This window comes from Salvia splendens, chromosome 12 (genome assembly GCF_004379255.2).
Source record: "Salvia splendens isolate huo1 chromosome 12, SspV2, whole genome shotgun sequence".
NCBI classification, from domain to species: domain Eukaryota; kingdom Viridiplantae; phylum Streptophyta; class Magnoliopsida; order Lamiales; family Lamiaceae; genus Salvia; species Salvia splendens.
In genome coordinates this window covers 30,536,156-30,559,099 of record NC_056043.1, presented here as the reverse complement: position 1 = coordinate 30,559,099, position 22,944 = coordinate 30,536,156, and the positions used below count along the sequence as shown (strand labels likewise).

The window sequence follows — 22,944 nt, the reverse complement described above, 5'->3', positions numbered from 1 at the left end:
GTTTTATAATTAAATGTGAGTAGGAATGAGTTAGTGGAATGTGTGGTCCACTACCAAAAATTGTAAAAGTGAAATGAGTCAAATTATGTGGGACGGCCCAAAATGGAAAACTGGGTCAAATTATGTGGGACAGATGGAGTAGTTTTTATTTTTAGGGGACGGAATGAGTAATACTACAATTTGTTTGATTAATTAGAAATTACCGCCTTTGAATTTGTGAAAGATTACCTTTTACTCCCTCCGTCCGTTATTAAGAGTTTCATTTGAGTTTGACACAAGTTTTAAGAAAAGTAAAATAAAATGAATGAAAAAAGATAGTGGACGTGGTCCATTTTTATATATTTAATTTTATAATAGAATGTGAGCGGAATGAGATAGCTGAAAGTGAATGTACAATTTATAATAAAAGTGAACCGGAATTCTCAGTGGCGATGAATTAAATGGTAATCCATGAATCATTGTGCCGGATGGAGGAAGTACTTTTGTGTGGATACCATTAAATAATCAATTAATTCTAACTATAAACTACTCCATGAAGTATGCATGTTCTGACCTTGGTAGGATTCCATTTCAAATCAAACTACTCATAAAACTATCCGAATTATGCCTCGAATCAAATAAAAAACTATCCGAATTATGCCTCGATAAATACTTCACTTGAGCTCATTTATTAAAAAGTGCAAAAGAATATCCAATTTGTTAAGTACTAGTAGTTCGTTAGTAAACTCGTTAAATTAATCACATTAATGACATCTAGTCTTAAGACAAAGCAAGATTTGATGTATCCATTAAGCTGTCGCAATACCAAACGCGTTTTTCTAAAGATAGTTAGATCGCTCGCACTTGTTTAAAGTAGACAGAGGTAATGCCAAAAAAAGCTTTAATTCTATTTATTATGTTAAAGTTATAGAACTCGATTTAATAGTTGTAATAATTTTCGTGTGATACAAATACAATGTACCGATAAATATTTTAATATATACCCTTTGTCAATTTGATTCATCCTCCAAAATTAGTCTACTCTCAATTTTTCTTTCTAATAAGTGAGTCACATTCTTCACTAATCATTTTTCTATCACTTTTTCTTTTTATTTTTCTCATAATTTACTAATTTCATATTAAAACGCGTATCATTCCTAAATTTTTTATTTTTACAAGCCAGATGCTACCGAGAAAGAGCAAATAAAAGAATAGAAGAAGAGACTTTTATACTCCTAGCAAAATGAGATAAAGCAAAACTCGTGTATGAAAATGGATGGGTGAGGAGAGATGTGAAAATATTTTACTCAATCCCTACTTCATGTTGTAATGGTAAAATAGTTCATTGATTAAAGAAATAATTGGTCAACTTATTTTCACAACATGTAATAGACACATAGGAGTACTGCGTATACTAGTTTTAGTTTAATTCATCCTATGTTTCTATTAGTGAAAATAAGTTGACCAACTATTTCTTTACTCAATGAACTAATTTACCATTACAACATGAAGTAGGCTTAGTATTTTTATCATACGGAGTATGTAACATATATATATACATTGGGATGACATCTAGATCAAATTTGCACTAGGTATCAAGGGCAAATCAACCTCATCACACCACTCAATACACCTAGTCTCATAGTAAGAAGAGTTCACTTGATTAGGCCAATAGCTCAACCAAACTTTCCCTCCAATCCTCCACTTCAACACACTCCATTCCATCTCCTTGCTCACCCTCCACCCCACCTCCGCCCCACACTCATCTCCGGCGAACACCACTCCACCGGACTTTGTAAACGCCCTCCCATTCCCACTATACCGCCGTCTAAAATCTATTCCGACCTCCCCACCACCACCAACGCCAGACGGCTTCCACGTGGCGACCTCAATGCCAGTGGTGTTGTCGCACAGGGTTGCATCGAACACTGCTGCATTCCCATCCGTGTCCTGGTCCCACCTCCAATTCTTGATTTTCGACCTCGTCGCCATCCTCACCATCGCCTTCACCTTTGGGACCTTCGGCTTCCCTGAGCTGCCCTTCATCGTCTTCTGCATCTCCGTCTCCCTCTCCACGTTCTCCGTCGACCAGCCCAGGCTCAGCCCGCCCACGTAGCTCGCCCCGACCTCCGGCCCGACCCAGACCCGAACCCGTGAAGGAAAATGCTTCTCGTTCAGGAAGCTCTCGTCGTTCTTCCTAAACCCTAGCTTCGCCACGTGGATCCTCAGATTGTCGACACGTGCGCTTACGTGGATGTAGCTCTCGTGGAATCTGACCTTGTATTCCAGCTGAATCACAGCCTCAAGCTGCTGATGAGCTAAGGCGTATTTTAGCAGGGATTCCCTAGTCTCCATCACCGCAGGGAAAAGACCGTTTTGCCCCTGAGATTGCATGCACTGCATGGATTTCACCGGAGAGAAGCCCTTCAATATCCACAGTCCGTGAGATTCCACGGCGTAGGAGAATCCGAGATTCCCTGACGCCGCTGGCGGCGTCGATCTCAGCCCCACCTCAACGTCTCTTAAAATGAGCCATTTCGCTAACATGTACCCAGCGGTGCGCGTGAAGCAAAGCTCCACGTCAGCGCCGACCGCGACGAAGAAGTTCCTCACAACAGGCGCGTGGTGGCAGGTGAACGTCTCTATATTCGGCGCGAGCAGGTAGTGGAAGAAGAAGGAGCCGACGTCGGAGGGCGCGTCGCACGCGCACACCCAGAAGAGGCGCGTGAGGAGGACGAGGTTGAAGAATCTCGAGAAGGACTCTGGCGCGTGGGAGTCCAGAATCCATGACACCTGCCCGCGCTGAAGCTGAAGCTGTGAGCGCGGGCAGGTGCTATCCTGCGCCATGGGCGAGCGCGACACGATTTCCTGAAGGAGCTGCAGGACGAGGGGCAGGAAAGGGTTTTCCGACGACAGAGGACACGCGTTAGAAGCCCAGATGGGCTTCTGGTCATCGTCGTCGGAAGAGAGTTTGTTAAAACCTACCAAGCGGACCGAGAAACGGATGGAAGTTTCCGCCTCCGAGGTGAGACTGCGGTCGGCTCGGAGGTGAATCAACTGAGTCGGGTGTTTCGAACTCGGTGCGGAGGAGGCGAGGGTGAAGGTGAGGTAAGATTCGGACTCGGAGTGGTTCCACTCGTCCGAGTTGGGGAGTTCGCATATCCATGACCAGACATCCATGATTTTTTTTAGCTATGATGAGAGAGAAAATGTTTGAGTTTTTGGTTGGAAATATCAATGGAGGGGAAGGGGATGATTTGTAGATGAAATGGGTGGCGGAGAGGAGGCCAAGATGGAGGTGGTTTTGTCCGGTGAAGAAGAAGTGATTCATATGAGGTTTACGTTTTTGGTGTATTTAATGCAGATATCTCATGCATCAATTTTCCCTTTTTTGTTTTTTACTTCAGTCTACCATGCATTTTATTTTAATGGACTTCTAAAATTTTTTAAGAAAATATTATATAAGAAATAGACAAATAAAATAGTGACGACTTATTTGTATTTTTCGTCGAGTGTTCATAATTTTTGTAAATATATGTGAGATAAATATTTTTTGATGGAAAATCTGAAAAAATTAAATATTATCATCAACTTATTTTAAAAATACTTATATTAGTAATTGTTTTTCTATGTGTCTATAGCGTGGGGTTCAGCCGGTGCTAGAAAGCATGAACTCGTGAATTACAAAACCATATTGTTTTGAGTTCGATAACGCTGTACCCTTCAAATTCATTCATCAATTTGTGGTGTGAAACTATGGATTTAAAATGATGGCGACTTTATGCATTAAATTGTCTCAAATATTAATGACAATGAGAATGAATATAGTCGCACGTAGATGTACATTTATACAGTTTTTTTCATTTTTATAGTAGTATTACAGTATTTTTAGCTAATAAGTGTTACTACAATATTGCTAGAGAAATATTAATATGCATACCTTATGTGAGTGTCATTTATTTGCATTATTTTCATTTAGTCATTGTTAGAATATTATTTACAGTATTTTACTTTGTACATTTTGATTCTGATGCCTAAAAATTAATTTATTGACATTGTAATTTGGCAAATTACATAAAATCAAAGTTGATTTGTTGACTAAAAATTCCAATGTCTACAAAAAAAATTAAAAATCAAACTAAATATATATTGTTGACTATTTAGTTTAGACTAAAGTCCCAAAATGGTCCTTAACATATTGCGTTTTTTTTATTTTGGTCCAAAACATTATCTTTTGAATTATTCGGTCCCTCACATTTGAAATCGGATCACATTTGGTCCATTTTGGATGGTTCCGTCAAATTTTTGACGGTTTTAATTACCGGGTCACAAATCTGTCACTAATCCGTCACTAACTGGGAGAAACTGATCCGTTACTAATTAAAACCACTGTAATAAAAAATTTTGGTCACAAAACAAAAGCATCACTTTCCCTATCCTCCTTTTGCTTCAACCCACCCGTCTGTGACTCTCACTCTCTCATCCAATTTCCTCTCTCAAAATGACCAATTCCATGACGCCACGAAGAATCCCTAGCTTCTCCGCCGCCGCCGGACCAGACGACACCGTTTGGGATTGCGTCATCCCCTACGCGCTCCACCGCCACGCGCTCTCCCTCGTCTGCAAGCGCTGGTACCAGATCGACGCCATCACCGGCAAGCACGTCACCATCTCCCTCTGCTACACCGCCACTCTCGCCCAGCTCTCCCGCTGCTTCCCTCACCTCGAATAGCTCAAAATCAAGGGCAAGCCCCGCGCCGCCATGTTCAACCTCATCGGCAAGGACTAGGGTTTAGGGCGGCTACGCTGCTGGGTTCACTAGGTCGCGAGATCTTTCTCCACGATGAAGGCTCTTCACTTCCGGCGCATGATTGTCTCCGATTCCGATCTCAAACTGCTCGCCTCCTCACCAGCCTCCGTTGTCCTCGAGGTTTTGAAGCTTGATAGGTGCTCCGGTTTCAGTACCGACGACCTCTTACACATTGGTTTCTCCCAATTAGTGACGGATTAGTGACAGATCCGTTTCTCCCAATTAGTAACGGATTTGTGACGCGGTAATTAAAACCGTCAAATATTTGACGAAACCGTCTAAAATGGACCAAATGTGATCTGATTTCAAATGTGATGGACCGAATAATTCAAAAAATAATGTTTTGGACCAAAATAAAAAAACACAATATGTTAATGACCATTTTGGGACTTTAGTCTTTAGTTTATTGTGATAAAGATTTTTCCGTGGTTGCTAAAAGCAAATAGAGAGATAAAGATAAATAAGTACATTATTTGTCTTTTCTACATAAAAATTTCTTGTCTAATAAAAAGTATTTAAGAAGGTATTATACCTTCTTCAATTTAAAAGGGGTATCTTTAGACCATCCACAATAGGCGCCCAGCGACCGCCCAGCCGAGCGCCGGCGCTGGGCGGTTCGCTGGGCGGTCTATTGCAGCCGCCCAGCGGCTGAGTGGAGAGAGAAACCGCGCAGCGCTGGGCGGTCGGCTGGGCGGTCCGTTCGGCGCTATTGCAGCGCCCGGATCGCCCAGCGCACCGCCTAGCGCGAAAATTAAATTTTTTTTCCGAAACACTATATATACGCGCTTTGCTCGTCATTTTTATTCGCACCACTTGTTTTAACGAGTACTCTCTCTATCTTAATTTCTGTTCAAGATCAACAACGGGAAATGGATCTCAACAACGAGCCTAGTTCCGGGAGTAGCGGGTCACAAACTCCGACGATCCCTGTGGGAAGTGGATGGGGTCAGGTGCCCGGGTACTACAACATGTACCCGTGGCAGCAGATGATGCCCGGGGCCCCAATGGGGGGGAGTCCGCCGGGGGGTTTCCGCCGATACCGGGGTGGGTACCCGGGATGCAGATGATGCCCGGGGGAGCACCGGCGACACAGTGGACTCCGGGGGTCGTACCAGCGACACAGTGGACTCTGGGGGTCGTACCGGCTACACAGGGGGCTCCTGGGGGGTCCCCGGCGACGGCGGGGGATGTCTATCGCCCCAGTTTTGATTTTTCGACTGGGTCTGCGCACACATCGACCCAAACACCCTTGGGGTTTGATAGTTTCTCCTTAGATGAGTTGGGGTTTGATACTCTCGGAGCTCCGGAGACTCTAGTTCAAGGGGGGGGCAGTGCCGTGGCGTGGCGCCCCAAAGAAGAAGGGCAAGAAGAAGGTCGGCGAGTCGTCGCAGCCGGGTGAGGAGGAGGTACGGAGGAGGTGGACGGACGACGAGAACGTCGCGCTCAGCAAGGCGTGGGTGAGTGTTTGCGACGATCCTCTCATTTCGAACGAGCAAAGGATCGTCAACATGTGGGGCAAGATAGCAGCAGCCTACCAGAGATTTTGCCCGGAGGGGAGGCCCCGCAACGGGGAGGATTGCCGGAAGAGCTGGAACCGAATCAGGGCGGCGGTCTCCCGATTTTCGGGTTTTGTACACCAACGCACTCCGCATGATGAGCAGTGGCCAAACGGAGGATGACTGCAGGAGAATAGCGGAGAAAGCCTTCCCACTGAAGGGTTTATACAAGGACTTCACCTACTGGAACTGCTATCTTGTACTGAGCGAGTCCGAGAAGTTCCGAGTAGGTGTCGACTCTGGCTGGCCGAAGAAGCAACGACTGAACTACACCGGCGATTACAGCGGCAGCAGCGGAGGTTCCCACGACCTCCCCGAGACGACGCAGGAGTTCCCCTCGCCGCGTTCGGTCGGTGGCCGACCTCGCCCGATTGGGCGCAAGCGCGCTCAGCAGGCGGCGAGAGGGAACGTCGGGGCTTCCCAGGAGGTCCAGTCGGCATCCCCCGGCCAATCCACCCAAGAGCTCAAATTCTTCGCTCGCGCCCAAACGCGCGCTCAGTTGATCAAGACGATGGCCGAATGGCGGGTGGCGACGGATCCCGTGGAGAAGAGCGTGCTTCAAACCTTGCTCATGAGCCTGCAGGACGAGTTGGAGGCTATACGGAGGGAGACCGGTGGCGGCGGCAGCGGCGGAGGCGACGGCGATGGTGGCGGCGGCGACGGTGGCGACAGCGACGGAGGCGACGACGACGGAGACGAGGAGTGAATTGTCACTCTTTTTTATTAATGTATTTTTTTTAAAATTAATGTACTTTTTTTTAAAATTATTGTACTTTTTAAAATTTTAATAGTATTATTAAACTTTTCCCGTATATGTCTCGTAAATTAAATTTCGCATATTGTGTGATTGTTAATTATTTCATTTTGTATATATTTGTTAATAGTGATGTGGATATTATGTGGCTAGGCTATGGCTGGGCTATTGCTGGGCTATTTGCTTGTTTTGATGATGTGGCAGGAGGATTTTTAGTGCTGCTGATGTGGCAGTGGCTAGGCTATGGCTGGGCTATTGCTGGGCTATTCCTATTGTGGATGGCCTTACATCTTATTCACACAAAAGATAGTTATTTTTGTATATTTTTTTAATTTACCTTTTTCTCGTGGAATCCATAATTTTTTAAGAAGGTATATTTAATTTTTTGAAGAGTTAAATAAAAAATATACTTTCTCAATTTACCTCTTTACCTTGGAGATGCTCTAATGAAGTATTGGTAAGTTTGTAAAAAATCTTGTGGATATTGCAAATTAATAGTGTTGATTAGAAATGACATATTTGCATTCCTTTGATGATATTGGTTGATTGTAATCTGATCAAGTTTATACATATATTAGGTCTCCTATGCTATTAGTATTTATAAAAATTCGGGATAATATAATTAATTGAATTAAATTCCATTTGATCAATTAATTTTTTAAAATCGATTAATTTGTTTCAATCATGGTTTTGGATACAACAGATGAATAACTGAATATTCACCCTATGCGATTAAGCCATTCTAAATTCTTATTTCGATCAAATTACCTCTACAACTTTTAACTAGGAGTACTTAATATTTTTTTCTTGATGTTATTTTTTATAAGAATTTATTAAATAAATTATGTACTCCACAACTCTGCACAGATCTAGCCCAAATAGCAAATGGTTATTACGAAATCAACACACTTTATTTCATATTTTAATTGCCAATTTGAATACGCTGAAATCCATCTGCAAATTGGATCTAATTAATGGTTTACCGAGAAATGCAGAAGGTGCTAAGAGCCTACGGCGAGGTGCTGCGGCTGGTGCGCCGCCTGCCGGAGGATAGCAGGCCTTACTACGCCAAATTCGCCCGTGAAAACTTCGTCAATTACCGAGAAGTCGACCCCAAAGACGCTGCCGCCGTCCAAGACCTCCTCCGCCGCACCTACAATCATTCTCTTTGGGTCCTCAGCAAGGTCTCTCTTCTCTCTCTCCCCTCACATATTCGCATCGCTTATGCAAAAACTGGCAATTTTGTAAGTGTGTGTTGCGGTGATTTGTTGCAGTATGGTGTGGATGAATCTGTGGCGGGTAAGCTTAAAGGAATCTGCTCTGCTTGATCGGTTTTGCCTCTGCCCACCAACTGTTTGTTAAAATAACTAAGCGGAGTTCTGTTTTGTTGCTTTCTATGTTTTGGGCCTCGCTTACAAGTTGGGCTTTGTTTGGAAAACTTATGGGCCTCCAATATGAAGAGGAAGTTATTTGGTTTGATAAATTAGTATCAGTGCGTTCAATCTCGATTAATCTTGTGTCAATTTAGTACTATGAAGTAATCAAACACGAAGTAGAAAATAATCATCTGTCTTTGTTCGATATGATTCATGTTTTTAATTTAATTGCTTAAGCTTTACGGCAAAGCCATGATTCGGCATGGTAATCATTCTTGTCATCAATATTACTACTATCATTTTAATGTCTAGGATAGTCGTGAAGGAACTTTTTCTTAAATTATGTCACATAATATATGAGTAGCTCAAAGTATTTGGAATTATTAACTTATTTACTGCACAAGTTCATATCTACATCGGAAGAAGTGGGGGCTATTATTGAGGACTATGCTTGTGTTTATAGCAAGCTTTGAGATGTATATGAGCTAAGACAGAAGATACTCTTAACAATTTTTTCTTATGAATTGAAGATCTATTGGTGCATGAATTAAATAATTATCGGTTTGGTAGGTTACTAGTTCAACTATACAATATTCTTTTTAAAAATTATTGGTTGCTGAATAGGAGAATTTATTGGTTTATTGCGCTACTAGTTTAGCTGGTTCAACTACAAAATGTGAAAATTTGTTGAATACAAATATTAACATATAGAGTATTTATCTCAGTTAATATCATTTTCTTTACCAAAGTTTATTGTTCCTTTTCTTTCAGAAACACATCAACATTATTAACATTGGTAGAGAATAACATACAATAAATTGATTTCTTTTTTGAATCTTGATTGCTAAATTAGCATATCTCATGAACCCTAAAAATATTACTATTGAGAAAATAACTGTATTCATGTGAAATATAGTGTCAATGGGTACCACCAATTTTTGATTAGGGGTTATTAGTGTCAATGGCACGTGGATATGTAAAAATAAGTACTATAAGCTAATTTATCATTTAATTTAATTTGATAATTAAACTTTTACTATATGTTTGATCATCTATTTTTTATTTTTGTAATATTCAATCACATCTTTTATTTCTGTATTTTACCACCCAAGGTAAATATGATTTCTAACAGGATGACAAGTCTAATAGTATCAAACTATCATTGAATTTTATACTAGTATTTGATTCACGAACAAATATAAGGTCACGGGTGGCTTACCAAATTCCAAAATTTGAATACAACTTATAAGTCACAAGAAAAAAAATAACAAAAACCACAATCAATATGAAAACACACCATTTCTTCCTCCTCATCCTCCTCCACCACTTCCCGGCCCTCCCCGCCGTGAAATACGAGGCGATCAACGACGCACAACACACTCCGGGAGGGGCTCGGTTCTCATCCGAGATCGGAATCCCATACACCGAAGAGATCATGAAAGACATCAACCACTTCATCTACGACATCTTCCAGCAATACAACGAATCCGACCGCAAACCCGTCGACACCGTCATGGTCTTCATCCAGCAATACGACGGCGCAGAGGCGATCACCTACGGCGAAAACATCAACGTCAGCGCCCTCTACCTGCAAGGCTACGAGGGAAACGTTAAATGGGAGTTCACCTCACTCCTCCACCGCGAGCTCACGCACGTGTTCCAGTGGGACGGCGAGGGGGCGGCGCCGGTGGGGCTGGTGGAGGGGATGGCCGATTACATGATACTGAAGTCGAATTATTTTCCGGCGGGGTTTGCGGAGGCGGGAAAGGGGGAGAGGTGGGACCAGGGGTATGATGTCACGGCGAGGTTTTTGGATTATTGTGAGGGGTTGAGGTCGGGATTTGTGGCGGAGATGAATAAGAAGATGAGATATAGTTTTTCCGAGGATTATTTTGTGGAGTTGACGGGGAAGCCGGCGGCGGAGCTCTGGGCGGAGTATAAGGGTAAGTATGTTGTACATTAAGGTACTATTTTATGTGAGCATTATGTGAGAATTGGTAACATTTTATTCAAGTGTCTATTAACTTTGTTTTATTCATTTAGTTTGATTAACAAGTCTTTAATTACACTGTTGGAATTTTTGAGCTTTCATTTGAAAACCTTATTACTCCCTCCGCGGAGGTTCCTTTTGATCGGCATGAAATTTAAGAAATTATTTGATGTTTAAGAATTAGTTTGTAACAGTACAATGTTTTAATTAATTTCTATTTCTTTTAAAGCTTAATTTTTATGCACATTGCATCAAATTTAATTTGTTTAATTGAATTTGATAATGAATAATTAATGTTACAAGTGAACATATTAGGAGAAAAAAGATGAACTCAAATATCAACATTTCATTAGGATCCAAATCAATTGTAGGGTTGGGGAAAAATATCGAAAAAATGATATATCGCTCATATCGTATTGAAAAATATCAAAAAATTATCGGATTTTCGATATATCGTAATTTTCGATACAAACGATACTGTATCGTAAGTTTTCGATACGATAACGATATGAATTTCCTTATATCGCGATATATCGTTTTATATCGAATATACGATATATATCGATATTTTCGATATATCGTTTTATATCGAATATACGATATATATCTATATTTTCGATATATCATTTTATATCGAATATATCGTATATATCGAAATATATTTGAAATTATAATTTTCGATATACAGGTATTCGATACGATATCGATATTGATATTATCCATATCGAAAGTTTGATATATCGAAACTTTCGATACGATAACGATATGAAATTCTTTCATATCGATATTTTCGATACGATATACGATACAACGTTTTCGATACGATATCTCGTATCGACCCACCCCTAATCAATTGTACCACAAAAAAGGGAAATTTTCAATTACTAGATATGATTGAAAATTTTAAGAGGAAAATTTAAACACTAATTCATATTTGAAGTATTCACGAGTCTAAAATTTTGAGTTCGATCGAGTCCATGTGATGCAACTTTTAAATATCTGTTTATTTAATCATAAAAATAATCATTTGATCCTTTTAAAATTTCAAAAATGCAACTAATCCCAAAAGAAACGGACAACTTACATAAAAAGCACTTAAGATCTATTTTTAAATTTCTTGTGTTTTTGACCTTTTGTTATATCCAATTATAAAATATTGGACACCTGTGTGTGACAAAAAGTGTTGTATAGAATTGGACCCAACTAAAAATATACCCCCTATAAACACAAATAACATGAACAATATATGCATTAATTAATAAATATATATAACAAAATATTTTCCATTAATGTTCCTCTCTAAAACCATATCCAGGAATTAATTAACAATTGCATGCGTTATTAGATGGCAAGGTTGCCGATTGCCAATAGACGGTATTCAAATTAAATTATTTTGACTACAGAGTTATATAAGGAAATTATGTATAATTCCAAATCGGAATCGTGACAAACCGGAATTAAGCTCGCTGATAAAATTCCCGACACAAGATCTTCATTATAGCACAAAACTTTGCTTTAAATTAATAATCCGAACAAAATCACCAAAATATATATGGAAAACCACGTAATATATTACTTAAAATATATCATACCTAAATTGATTAGTAAATCATCCAATCTCGAAAATTTTGCAAAATCCATTAAATGCTACTCCCCCCAAATCAAAAGGGTAACAATTAATCCAACAATATATATTTACACATGCACAAAACATTTCCAAGTCCAAACCCCCAACCATCAACCATGGCCAAAACCCTCCAATTTTTACTATCTTCATTTCTCCTCTATGCATCAATTCTACTACAACAAACCCTAGCCACCAAAATCATCGTCACAAACAACTCCACCACTACCCCGGGCGGCATCCGCTTCGACCGCGAAATCGGCGTCGCCTTCACCATCGCCACCGAGCAATCCATCAACCAATTCATCTGGAAGCTCTTCCGCCAAAACACCCCCGCCGACAGGAAAGACGTCCCCGTCCTAAACGTCGTCGTCAAGCGCCTCGACGACGACACGCTGGCGGAGACGGGCGGGGACAACATCTACGTGAACGACAACGGCATCATGAGCTTCGGCGACGCCAGGTTCGACTTCACGGCGCTCATGTACCACGAAACCACCCACATTTTCCAGTGGTCGGGGCGGGGCACGGCACCGGGGGGATTGACCGAGGGGATTGCGGATTATGTGGTGATGAAGTCGAAGTACTTTGTTTCCGAGGGGTATACGAAGCCCGGGGAGGGGGGCCGGTGGGACGAGGGATACGGCGTGACGGCTAGGTTTTTGGAGTATTGTGATGGTTTGAGGGAAGGGTTTACGGTGGATTTGAATAATAAGATGAGGGAGGTTTATAAGGATGAGTATTTTCTTGAGATGTTGGGGAAGCCTTTGGATCAGGTTTGGAACGAGTATAAGGCTAAATATGCAAAGTGAAGAATTGTTAGGTGTTTTGCATTTTTTTTGGCGTTGTTTTGGATAAAGTAACATACTTATCATATTGGTCGTGTCCTAAAATATTGCAATATTTGGGTTTATATAAATAAGATGGAGTCATGGAGCATATGAGTTTCTTATGTTCTGTGGCTAGCTGATCCAGGAATTTTAGATTGGGGGTGTGATAATTAATTAAATCGACTTGGAGATATAAAATTTAATCGATCTTTTTTTCTTGTTATCTCAAGTTATTTTTCCAATCAGTCATTTAATTGTATATTGATTTTTTAGTTATTATTTGAAGTCTCTTTACTATTTAAAATGGAGATTCTTTAACGTGTATATATAAAAGAAAATTTATTTTAGCTTAGAAAGAGTTTTTATTCCAATATAATCTCGAATATGAGCATAGTTAGAAATCATAAATAAAGATTATATCCAATCATTCTTTTTATGTGTAACAACGAATAAGAGAATAAATAATAAATTAATATTTTTAATAATACAAAACTTAGAAACCATAAATAATAATAAATAATTATATTCAATCATACGTAATAAAAGTAAAACAATTAACAAAATACTCCCTCTGTCCCACAATAAGAGTCACATTTTGCCGTTTTAGTCTGTCCCACAATAAGAGTCACACCTCACTTTTACCATAAATGGTAAGTAGGTTTACATTCCACTAACTCACATTCTATTATAAAATCAATATAAAAAGTGGATTACATATTCCACTAATTTTTCCAACTCATTATTATTTACATTTCTTAAAACTCGTGTCGACACCAAATGTGACTTCTATTGTGGAACGGAGGGAGTATAACAAAGATACAAGAATACAAGAAAGAATAGCAAAAAAAACACGTTCGGGAGGATTCAAACTTGGTTCTTACATTACGACAAGTGAACATTTTACCACTAGACTATTCATAATTTTGGAGTATAATCATACCCCGTGTTCTTAATTCTTTCTGCCACTGCTTATGATGAATTTATACGAGTCATCTTTTTTACCACTTTATCAAATGTATAATATTCTTGAATTCTGTACTAAAAAAATGAATAAATTAAAATTGGGTTTGAATCCTGAATATGAGATTTTTTTTATGTTTTTTGAATTTAGTAAATTATAATCCTATATAAGAAATTTTTTTTATTTACAATGTGAAGTAATAATAACAAACCATTATATAGGTACTGGTAAAAATATAACTAATTCGTAATGCATGACTAAATAACCAAATATATAAAGATCATTTCTAGATAACGCGGTAGTCATATTGTTTTAGTTTATGCAGTATTATGCATAACTAAAACATTTTTAAAACGACTTCCGTATTGTATTCCCCGTATGAAGCAAAACTATCTTAAAATGACATTTGTGTTATCTTAGGAACGTAAATGGAAGCCTCCTAGAAAAGCAAAAGATTAACGTTATGTTCGGTGCCGTGGAATTGGGCCTGCAGAATTGGAATTGGAGCCTTTAATTTCAAATCCATTGTTTGGTACCACAAAATATTTTGAAATTGAATTAAAGTTCCAATTCTCCCAATTCCACAATTTGAATTCCAAATAGTTATAAATTTAGACACTTTCAAACACTGCACGCACAACACACACTATACACTCGTATTCTTCCCTCTCTTTCTCCTTTCTTTTGCTCTACTATGTAAAAAACACACTATATGTGAATTTGGAAGGATGGCACCGGTCAAGCCTATGCTGGAGTAACGACTTGGCCTATACTAAGTCCGTCCCTAGCTAGTCCCATCTAAAATAACGTATTCCTCTTTATTTTATCAAAAACTAACAATACATTTTATCTCTTCTAGTTTCTCTCTCTTATTGTCCTCTCAAACATCTCATTTGAGCCGGATCTAATAGTGTACTCAATTATCAAAATTTTAAAATACATGCAAGTCGCACCACAGCATATTTATTTTGGAGAAAGGGTATTAAATTATTGCATGTGGTGGGCATCGACACATGACTTGACTTAATACTTAAAATCTATTGGAAGTCCGCTCATCACATGTATCATTACACGTACATATCAATCACTTGGCAGACTATTCAACGTTGACGACGTCAACAACGCCGTTCCTTATATATAAACACTACAAACGCATTTCATTTCACAATCAATTAACACTCGAAAATGGGCAACTTAGCTCTGAATCTGGTCACGACGCTCGTAACCTTTCGGCCATCGGAGGTGGCTCCGCCGTGGAATATAGCGTGACGAACAAAGCCGAGAATACTCCCGGCGGCGTCAGGTTCAACACCAACGTCGGCACGGTGCGCAGCCATGAAATACTAGTTGAGGCCACACATTTCATATGGGATATCTTTCACCAGACTAACCTCCCCGCCGATCGAAAATCTGTCGACAGAGGCCTCATCATTGATGAAGTCACGCCCAATAATTGGCATGCTTATGTAATACGAGTATTCTATTATTATTATTTTATTTAGATATTATAGGAATTTAACATATCTTTTTTTATCCACACATATTATAAATATGTATAGAGTCTTCCATAATATTCAATCTATCAATCTATGAAAATACAACTTTGGCTCAATTAATTGCCCAACAAGAAACCCTCCTAATTGCTGCCCGAAGGGAATCCACCCGCGCACAGCAACTAGCCGCTGCCTAGCTTCACCGCCGCCGGTAAGGGAACCACCCTCACCCCTTATCATCCACCTCTGTCCGACACCACAAATCTCATCAACCCTCCATTTTCTTTCATCCATAAACTCACCAATCAAAAAAAAAAACCACCGAACAACAAGAAATTCCCAAACCCCTCCACTCCAACTTCATTCTTTCCGCAATTAATTATGCCTATTCACCACCAATATCAGCCCCCGCACCAGATGCACTCTATTATTGCAAAATTTGATCGCCTATTGGACATGATGGAATCCCGTATGGACGCGGTAGATCGGCGCGTGGAAAACCTTCATCGGAAACAATACCCCAACCCACACCAATCTGCGCAGTCGCGCAACCTTTGTCCACCCATTCAGCCCGAGCCAAAACCACCCTACATCTCACGTCGTTGGGATCCACATGATCGTCGCCCACGGACGGGATACCAGCCCATAGGGTACCGCGATCGCGTGCAGGATGCACGACCTCGACACCGCGGCTGCTACCCCGAGAGGGACCACCTATTTGATCGCGGAGATCAACGAATCCAATTAGGGTTCGATCGCCACTCGATTCACGCAACGTAGCCGCATCTCCCAACGTGCTGGGACCCACCGACGCAGCAGCAGGACCACAGTTACCCAGCCTTTGATCTCCGGTCTCGACGCGCGGAGACGTGCTGGGACCGTCCTCACCATCAAGAGGAGGTGCGAGGCCAGCCTGCCTGCCAACAGCCCCACCACACCGCCGACCAGCCCCCGCGCTTAAGCCTCCCACCGCGAGACCTGTACGGTCAATCCGGGCGTGTGACCAATCAGACCCCGTACCAGCCTTCGCGCTCGCCTACCTGTTGGGACCCGTCTGGATTGCGCACGCAGCAGGGATACCCGGCAGACGACATATCTTTTGAGAGATTTGGAAGTGATGATCTATGTTGGGGGAGAAGGTCGTCTCTCTCTCATAATAGGTATATTGAGTGCTCAATGCCAAGTCCAGCGACGAAGAAGAAAGCTACTCATGGTCTTTGTTCACTTGGGAGTCGGTGTGAACCATATTACCAAGTTAGTGTTGGATTGAGGGAACAAGAAGGATATGAAGCTTCTGATTCCTCGAGTTTAGATGAGAAAATTGCATATTCATGTATGGAAGCCAGAGTTTTCGACTACGTTTATGATCGTGGTACGGGCGAGTAGGAGCATTGTGATTCAGAGAACTCCATATTAGAGACAGTAGCAAAGAAACTCATGGATCGTGGCTTGCCTAGTGAGAATCGGGGATCTAGGGAAGGTAGAGATGGCAAACTCGAAGACCAACAAGTTTCATCTTTTGCGGAAATCTACCCACCGCGCAGCCCCGATATGAGTAAAGAGAAGGAGGAAGAGGCATTGTTAGACGATGTAGAGAAGGACGATTCCACTGATGAAGTGAAGAAGGTAATCGCCTCACTCAATGTTGTTCAAGTGTCATCCAAAAATGTTGTTGGATATTGTTGGGGCAAGAAAGGATAGGTGCTTACACCGATTTGCCCGTAATTGCTTGTGTCTATGTGGATTTGAATGTCGGTGATGTTCCAAGTATGAATCATCGATCAACATCGCTCGACACAGATGCAAGGTTGATCCCTCCGCGTAATGACATGTCATGTTTGAGCATTTTGGGAGGCGTGGGCAAACTTGTCGATTTGGCAAGGAATTTTACCGACAAAATTGGGTCTCCTTTGTTGATTTTTGATGAAGATGATGGGAGACGTTCGCCTAATTGGTTTGCGTTTGATCCAGGAGGAGAAGCCTCACCAAAGTTGTTGCTTTCAACTGTCATCGTTGCTTCGTGGTTTCCACCTTGAGGACAAGATGGATTTTAACCATGTGGGAGTTGATATAAACGAATTTTAAACTGTTTGAAGAAAATTTGATGTATACGAGAGCCAAATTTAGGAGGGTTGTGGTTCCAATGATTTCGAATCTTTCTACCTGATGAATCCCGATGGAAATTGAGGTCCCAAGCTTAGCATTTACTCTATCTATCCATAAAAATAGTCTCATATATGGACGACATGGGTTTTATTAAGAAATTGATAAAGTAAAAGAGAAGGGAAAAAATGCATAAAGTAAGAGAGATGAGAGAAAAATTAAGTAAAATAATATGAAAGCGAAACTTTCTAGCTATTTTTCAAGTGGAACTATTTTGTGTGGCATCTAAAATAACAAAATGATGTTATTTTTCATAAAGGATGAAGTATTTGCTCAGGGTTTGAAGATTCGCCATCTCTTTAAGAATAGAAGAATACATTTTCTTAATTTATGGAGTGGGAGGTGGTGGTGGTGGAGGTATAATTATAAGATATTACTAATCAAGCGCGTGAATGGTATAGTTTTTTAATATGTTCTGGTTTAAGATTGTGATTTACCGTAATTGTTTTTATTTGTAATTTTAGTTGAGAAAATTTTCGAAAAAAAGAATGTGTGAATCTATGGAGAGAAGATGATTTTTCACGTTGTTTTGCAAATAATTGGGTAATCAAACTAAATTATTTTTCTTTAATTTTTTATGCGGATAAATAAACTCACCTCTTTAGTTGGTTCAAGTACCCTATGAAAAATATGGAAAAGAGTGTGGGCCTATATGGGCAAACGAAATAACACGGATTTGTAATTAATTTATTTTGTAAACCAAACAATAGAGTCACTATAAATAGTACTATTATGGTGAAGCAAGATATTTTAATTAGGATACTAATATGTTACTATTAAAATTCCTAATTATTTCTAAATATGGACTCAACTACTTCAAAATGCACTAAAATGGAAAACGATTCGACTACTGCGGAACGGATGGAGTAATAATTACTCCGTTAATCCCCTAATAGTAGCGACATTTCTTTTAGGTACGAGATCTAAGAATTATATATTAAATAAGTTAAGTGGATAGAAAATGAAGTAGGAAAAAAGAAACTAGAGAGATAGAAAGAAAATAAAGTACTACGAGATTGTAAAATATGTGTAAATAAGATAATTGTGAAGTATTTTTAAAATTATAAAATGTAATTATAAGCAGTGTAATTATAATTTTTCAGGATTACCAGTCCTTAACTTGTAATAGTTGTAATGGTAATAATTTTATTATTATGTTATCAGTTAATAACTTAATAAGATAATTATTATGAAGTACTTTTTAAAAGTATAAATGTAATTAATAATTACTATTATTAATATGAATTTATTATAAATTATAGTGGGAATACTTTTTTGTCTGCAAACTTTGTCAGGTATCAATTTTGGTGCGTAACATTTGAAATTATCTTCTAAGGTCCATTAACTTTGATGTAATATTGTTTGAGCTACTTTTTACTATTTCAAACTTTTTTGGACGAAAATACGCTCAGATCCTTGAAAAACATTTCAGGCATCTTAGAGGGCCATTTTAAATTAGTTATACATTCATTCATTTCTATTTATATCGTTACTTCAAATGAAGAGATGAGGAGAAAATGTAGAAGAAGAGAACAAAAAAATGGGAATGAAGAGAGAAAAAAGAAGGAAGAGAGGGGAAATAATAATTAGAGATATAAATAAAATATTTTAATGAAGAAGAGAGAGTAAATAGACTGAAATGCCCTTCACGGGCTTAAGCTATTTTCGTCCAAAAAGTGAAAAAATATATCAAATGATATTACATCGAAGTTAATGGACATCAGAAGATATTTTCAAATATTACGGACCAAAATTGATACCTTGAAAAAGTTCACGGACAAAAAAAAGTTACCTCTAAATTAAACTTATTAACTAATTAATACTCCTTCCGTCCCCGAGTAATTGTCACTCTTTGACCGGACACAAGTTTTAAGAAATATATAGAAAATTGGGTTGAAAAAGTTAGTGGAATGTGAGACCCTCTTTTTTATATTGATTTTATAATAAAATGTGAGTGAAATGGGTTAGTGGAATGTGAGACCTACTTACCATTTATGGTAAAAATGAAATGTGACAATTATTGAGGGACAAACCGAAATGGAAAATAGTGACACTTAATCGGGGACGGAGGGAGTAAATTAGTACGTCTGTACGTGTAAATATAGAAACTCTCATAAGTTATTCCAATCATACCTAAATAAATTAGTAAATCATCCAGTCTCCATAATTTTGTAAAATCCACTAAACGCTATGAGTTGTTTTCCCCAAATCAAAAGAGCAACAAGCCAACAACCCAACAGTATACTGTATATATCGAGAGAGATTATAGGCACATGCAAAATAATAAAACAGTTTCAAAAGAGTATAAAATTTCATTAATGAATAATTAAAAAAAATTAAAATTATGATATAATTGAGCAGTGACGGGCCAACTTGGTCCTAGCGGACCATAGACCCCAACAATTTTTCTCTCACATATTTAACTTTTTCTTGCTTTTTCATGCAATATTTGTATATTACTGGTTTTATGGCTGTTTCACATACTGGTTTATGTTTTTCACATAAATATTGCAAAAATATTTTTAAGTATGATATCAAAAAGTAAATATAAATGTATAAATGTTTTTAATTTAACATCATAAGTAATGATTTTGCAATTTAAGAATTAAAAATAATTCTTTAGCTCAATTAATGTCTAGATATATTAGATTATATTTTCAGTGTCATTCAAAAAATTTCGATGAAGTTTATTGAAAGATAATTGTATTATTTGAAAATATAAAAAATAATTCATAGATACTTCTTTTAAATGATTGGAAACCTTCGAATTATTAATTGAAGATTAAAAATGTTAATGTAATTTAATTTGTCTTCATTAAATTTCTACAAAATTGAAAATTTCAACCAATAAACAGTAGTTCGTCGTTTACCTTAATTTCACACTGCGCGTCTTCTCCGTGGAATCACTAGCGAACTAGCTCCTAGTATATGTTAAAAATGTCTCAAACTATTGTGGGATAAATTCTGGCATCAACAAATGACTTCATGACTAAGGCATTGACAAATACTAATACATGACTTGACTAATTAATACTATTATATCCATTCGCATTGAACTCTTCACACAATAACAAAAGGGCAATCCGTGTTCCATAAACTTTGGTCAAATTCTGATCAATCCAATAACTTTTGAAAATGATCAATTATATCATAATTTTAATATTTTTTAAAATCATCTTATAATAAAAAATTTCATAATGCTACGCATCTGAGTTTATCAATGTAATACACACGTATGTTAAAATTAACGACACAATTAACTAAATTTATTAAATGATGTTGTTTAATTAGCCGAATATCGTATCCACATGATAGTTTTTGTTTACCAAAAGCATACACAATGTCAAAGTTATGATATAATTAGTCATTTTCAAAAGTTGCGAGATAGAGCAGAATTCGATCAAACTTCATAATTTTTTTTGCCATTTACGCATACTTAATTGAACGTATACTACTATATGACTATTCAACGTTGACTATGCGTCAACGACTGGGTTTCCTCCACCTTATAAAAACCATTCAAACGCACTGCATTTAATAACAAAAAACAGAAGCGTTTTAACAATCTCGAAAATGGGCTGCTTAGCGATGATCACGACGCTCGTAGTCCTTTCGGCCATCGGAGGCGGCTCTGCGGTGGAATACAGCGTGACGAACAACGCCGAGAACACTCCCGGTGGCGCCAAGTTCAACACCGACATCGGCGCGGATTATAGCCGTCAAACACTAGAAGCAGCGACCAATTTCATATGGGATCTCTTCCAGCAGACTAACCCTGCCGATCGGAAACCCGTAGACAGAGTGGGCTTGTTCATTGACGACGACATGGATGGAGTTGCTTATGCCTCCAACAACGAAATCCATGTTAGTGCAAGGTACGTCCGTGCACCCCTCAAAACAACGTCGTTTCATTGAAATAAGTACAAGTACATCTTTTTACTTTTTTATTTTTATAAACCAACATTATTTCACCAAACGACACCATTTTGTACACTGTCTGACAATTGAGAAAAATTTGAATTTTTTGATTTTATTGCATTTCTAAATCTTATGAAATTGACCTGATCAAATTTTATGGTTTAAATTATTATTATCCCTTAATCTAATAATAGTATTTTGCAACAACTGACACTAATTTGAGTTGGTGTATATATAGTATGATCATATAATCCTTCAAAAATTCGATATATTGTAATAATAACAGTAAATTAATCAGTTTTCAACAGTAAACGCTCTAACAAAATTACAAATGCGGACCATGATATGCAGGTACATCAATGATGTTTCGGGCGACGTGAAAAGGGAGATCACGGGCGTACTATACCACGAGATGGCACACGTGTGGCAGTGGAACGGGAACGGCCAATCAGTGCCGGACGGTCTGATTCAAGGGATAGCAGATTTCGTGAGGCTCAAGGCAAATTATGCACCGGCACACTGGGTGGGGAAGGGTGGGGGCGACCGTTGGGATGAACGGTCCGACGTGACGGCAAGGTTCCTAGATTACTGCGACGGGCTGAAGAGCGGCACATTTGTTGCGGAGCTGAACAAGAAGATGAGAGATGGTTACAGCCCAAGTTTCTTTCAGGAGTTGCTTGGAAAGTCAGTCGACACTCTGTGGGCAGATTACAAAGCTACATAAGCCAATTAATTAATTACAATATGCATATGTAATGCTATGTCAAATAAGCAGGATCCTCTTCTGTACCTTCTACTTATGAGTTTTACTTTTCATGATGTTTATGTATATGTGCAACTGTGCAAATTACAAATTCAGTAAAAAATTTAAAAATAGATAAAGTTTGTAATTTTAGAAGAATATTATTATAAACGTACTTTAAACGCGAGGGGGGCTACTCTTATGATTCGGATAGAGAGAAAATAAAGTAAGAGAGTTGAGATGTCTTGTTTTATGCCAAAAAAAAAAAGATTCAACTATAGTGGGATGACCCAAAAAAAGAATACGACTGAACTACGAAAGGACTTAGATGGTGTCTTGCATTGAGTTTATATTTTAGTTAATCCAGTCCCCATTTATTATCTCATTTTTTACCAGTGTGGATTTTCAATAATTTGTTTGACTTTGTCAAAAAAATGAAAGGAAAACATTAGCCGAATGTGTGTCTTACTTAATTATTTTAAGTGGAACGAGTTAGTGGAATATGAGGTCTGATCTATTGCAATGAGACAGTTAATGGATACCTGACAAAAATGGCGAATTTTAACAATTAATAGGGACCGGAGAGAGTATGCTTTAGTTTCATTCAAAATGTTTTTAATGAAAATTGACTAAAAGATTACAGTTTATATTTTTTTTAAATCAGCAAAATAATTCATAGATAATGATTTTAATCTTTGACTCGAGCTTCTATATTATTAAATAAAAGAAAAATAACTTATCATCTGAG

At 38.6% G+C, this 22,944-nt stretch overlaps 5 protein-coding genes across 7 annotated transcripts; 4 read left to right on the top strand and 1 right to left on the bottom strand.

The window, feature by feature from the left end:
• Positions 1-1,439: 1,439 nt before the first annotated feature.
• Positions 1,440-3,282, bottom strand: LOC121757017. 2 transcript variants are annotated; one of them, XM_042152477.1, is made up of 2 exons: positions 2,818-3,282; positions 1,440-2,772 (listed from the first exon to the last, which is right to left on the bottom strand). In XM_042152477.1, exons 1-2 carry the CDS (start codon positions 3,157-3,159, stop codon positions 1,552-1,554), a joined length of 1,563 nt encoding a protein of 520 aa, XP_042008411.1. In that variant the 5' UTR covers positions 3,160-3,282; the 3' UTR covers positions 1,440-1,551. The 2 variants fall into 2 exon arrangements, with proteins under 2 accessions (XP_042008411.1, XP_042008410.1); XM_042152476.1 differs by having other exon boundaries at positions 1,440-3,282.
• Positions 3,283-7,846: 4,564 nt separating this feature from the next.
• Positions 7,847-8,680, top strand: LOC121758021 (LYR motif-containing protein At3g19508-like). Of its 2 annotated transcripts, XM_042153461.1 has the most exons (3): positions 7,847-7,987; positions 8,095-8,283; positions 8,374-8,680. In XM_042153461.1, exons 1-3 carry the CDS (start codon positions 7,985-7,987, stop codon positions 8,425-8,427), a joined length of 246 nt encoding a protein of 81 aa, XP_042009395.1. In that variant the 5' UTR covers positions 7,847-7,984; the 3' UTR covers positions 8,428-8,680. The 2 variants fall into 2 exon arrangements, with proteins under 2 accessions (XP_042009395.1, XP_042009394.1); XM_042153460.1 differs by having other exon boundaries at positions 7,946-8,283.
• Positions 8,681-9,760: 1,080 nt separating this feature from the next.
• Positions 9,761-10,438, top strand: LOC121757862. Its single transcript, XM_042153331.1, has one exon. It carries the CDS (start codon positions 9,761-9,763, stop codon positions 10,436-10,438), a length of 678 nt encoding a protein of 225 aa, XP_042009265.1.
• Positions 10,439-12,208: 1,770 nt separating this feature from the next.
• LOC121757861 lies at positions 12,209-12,901 on the top strand. The gene has a single exon (XM_042153330.1). It carries the CDS (start codon positions 12,209-12,211, stop codon positions 12,899-12,901), a length of 693 nt encoding a protein of 230 aa, XP_042009264.1.
• An 8,191-nt stretch (positions 12,902-21,092) lies between these two features.
• On the top strand, positions 21,093-22,383 carry LOC121757949. Its single transcript, XM_042153394.1, has 2 exons — positions 21,093-21,411; positions 21,806-22,383. Exons 1-2 carry the CDS (start codon positions 21,110-21,112, stop codon positions 22,176-22,178), a joined length of 675 nt encoding a protein of 224 aa, XP_042009328.1. The 5' UTR covers positions 21,093-21,109; the 3' UTR covers positions 22,179-22,383.
• Positions 22,384-22,944: the final 561 nt, after the last annotated feature.

Coding starts and splice junctions, on each gene's coding strand:
- LOC121757017 (XM_042152476.1), bottom strand. CDS start 3,159: ATGGATGTCTGGTCATGGATATGCGAACTCCCCAACTCGGACGAGTGG.
- LOC121758021 (XM_042153460.1), top strand. CDS start 8,074: ATGGTTTACCGAGAAATGCAGAAGGTGCTAAGAGCCTACGGCGAGGTG. Junction 8,284..8,373: donor CTCTTTGGGTCCTCAGCAAG/GTCTCTCTTCTC, acceptor GATTTGTTGCAG/TATGGTGTGGATGAATCTGT.
- LOC121757862 (XM_042153331.1), top strand. CDS start 9,761: ATGAAAACACACCATTTCTTCCTCCTCATCCTCCTCCACCACTTCCCG.
- LOC121757861 (XM_042153330.1), top strand. CDS start 12,209: ATGGCCAAAACCCTCCAATTTTTACTATCTTCATTTCTCCTCTATGCA.
- LOC121757949 (XM_042153394.1), top strand. CDS start 21,110: ATGGGCTGCTTAGCGATGATCACGACGCTCGTAGTCCTTTCGGCCATC. Junction 21,412..21,805: donor GAAATCCATGTTAGTGCAAG/GTACGTCCGTGC, acceptor CATGATATGCAG/GTACATCAATGATGTTTCGG.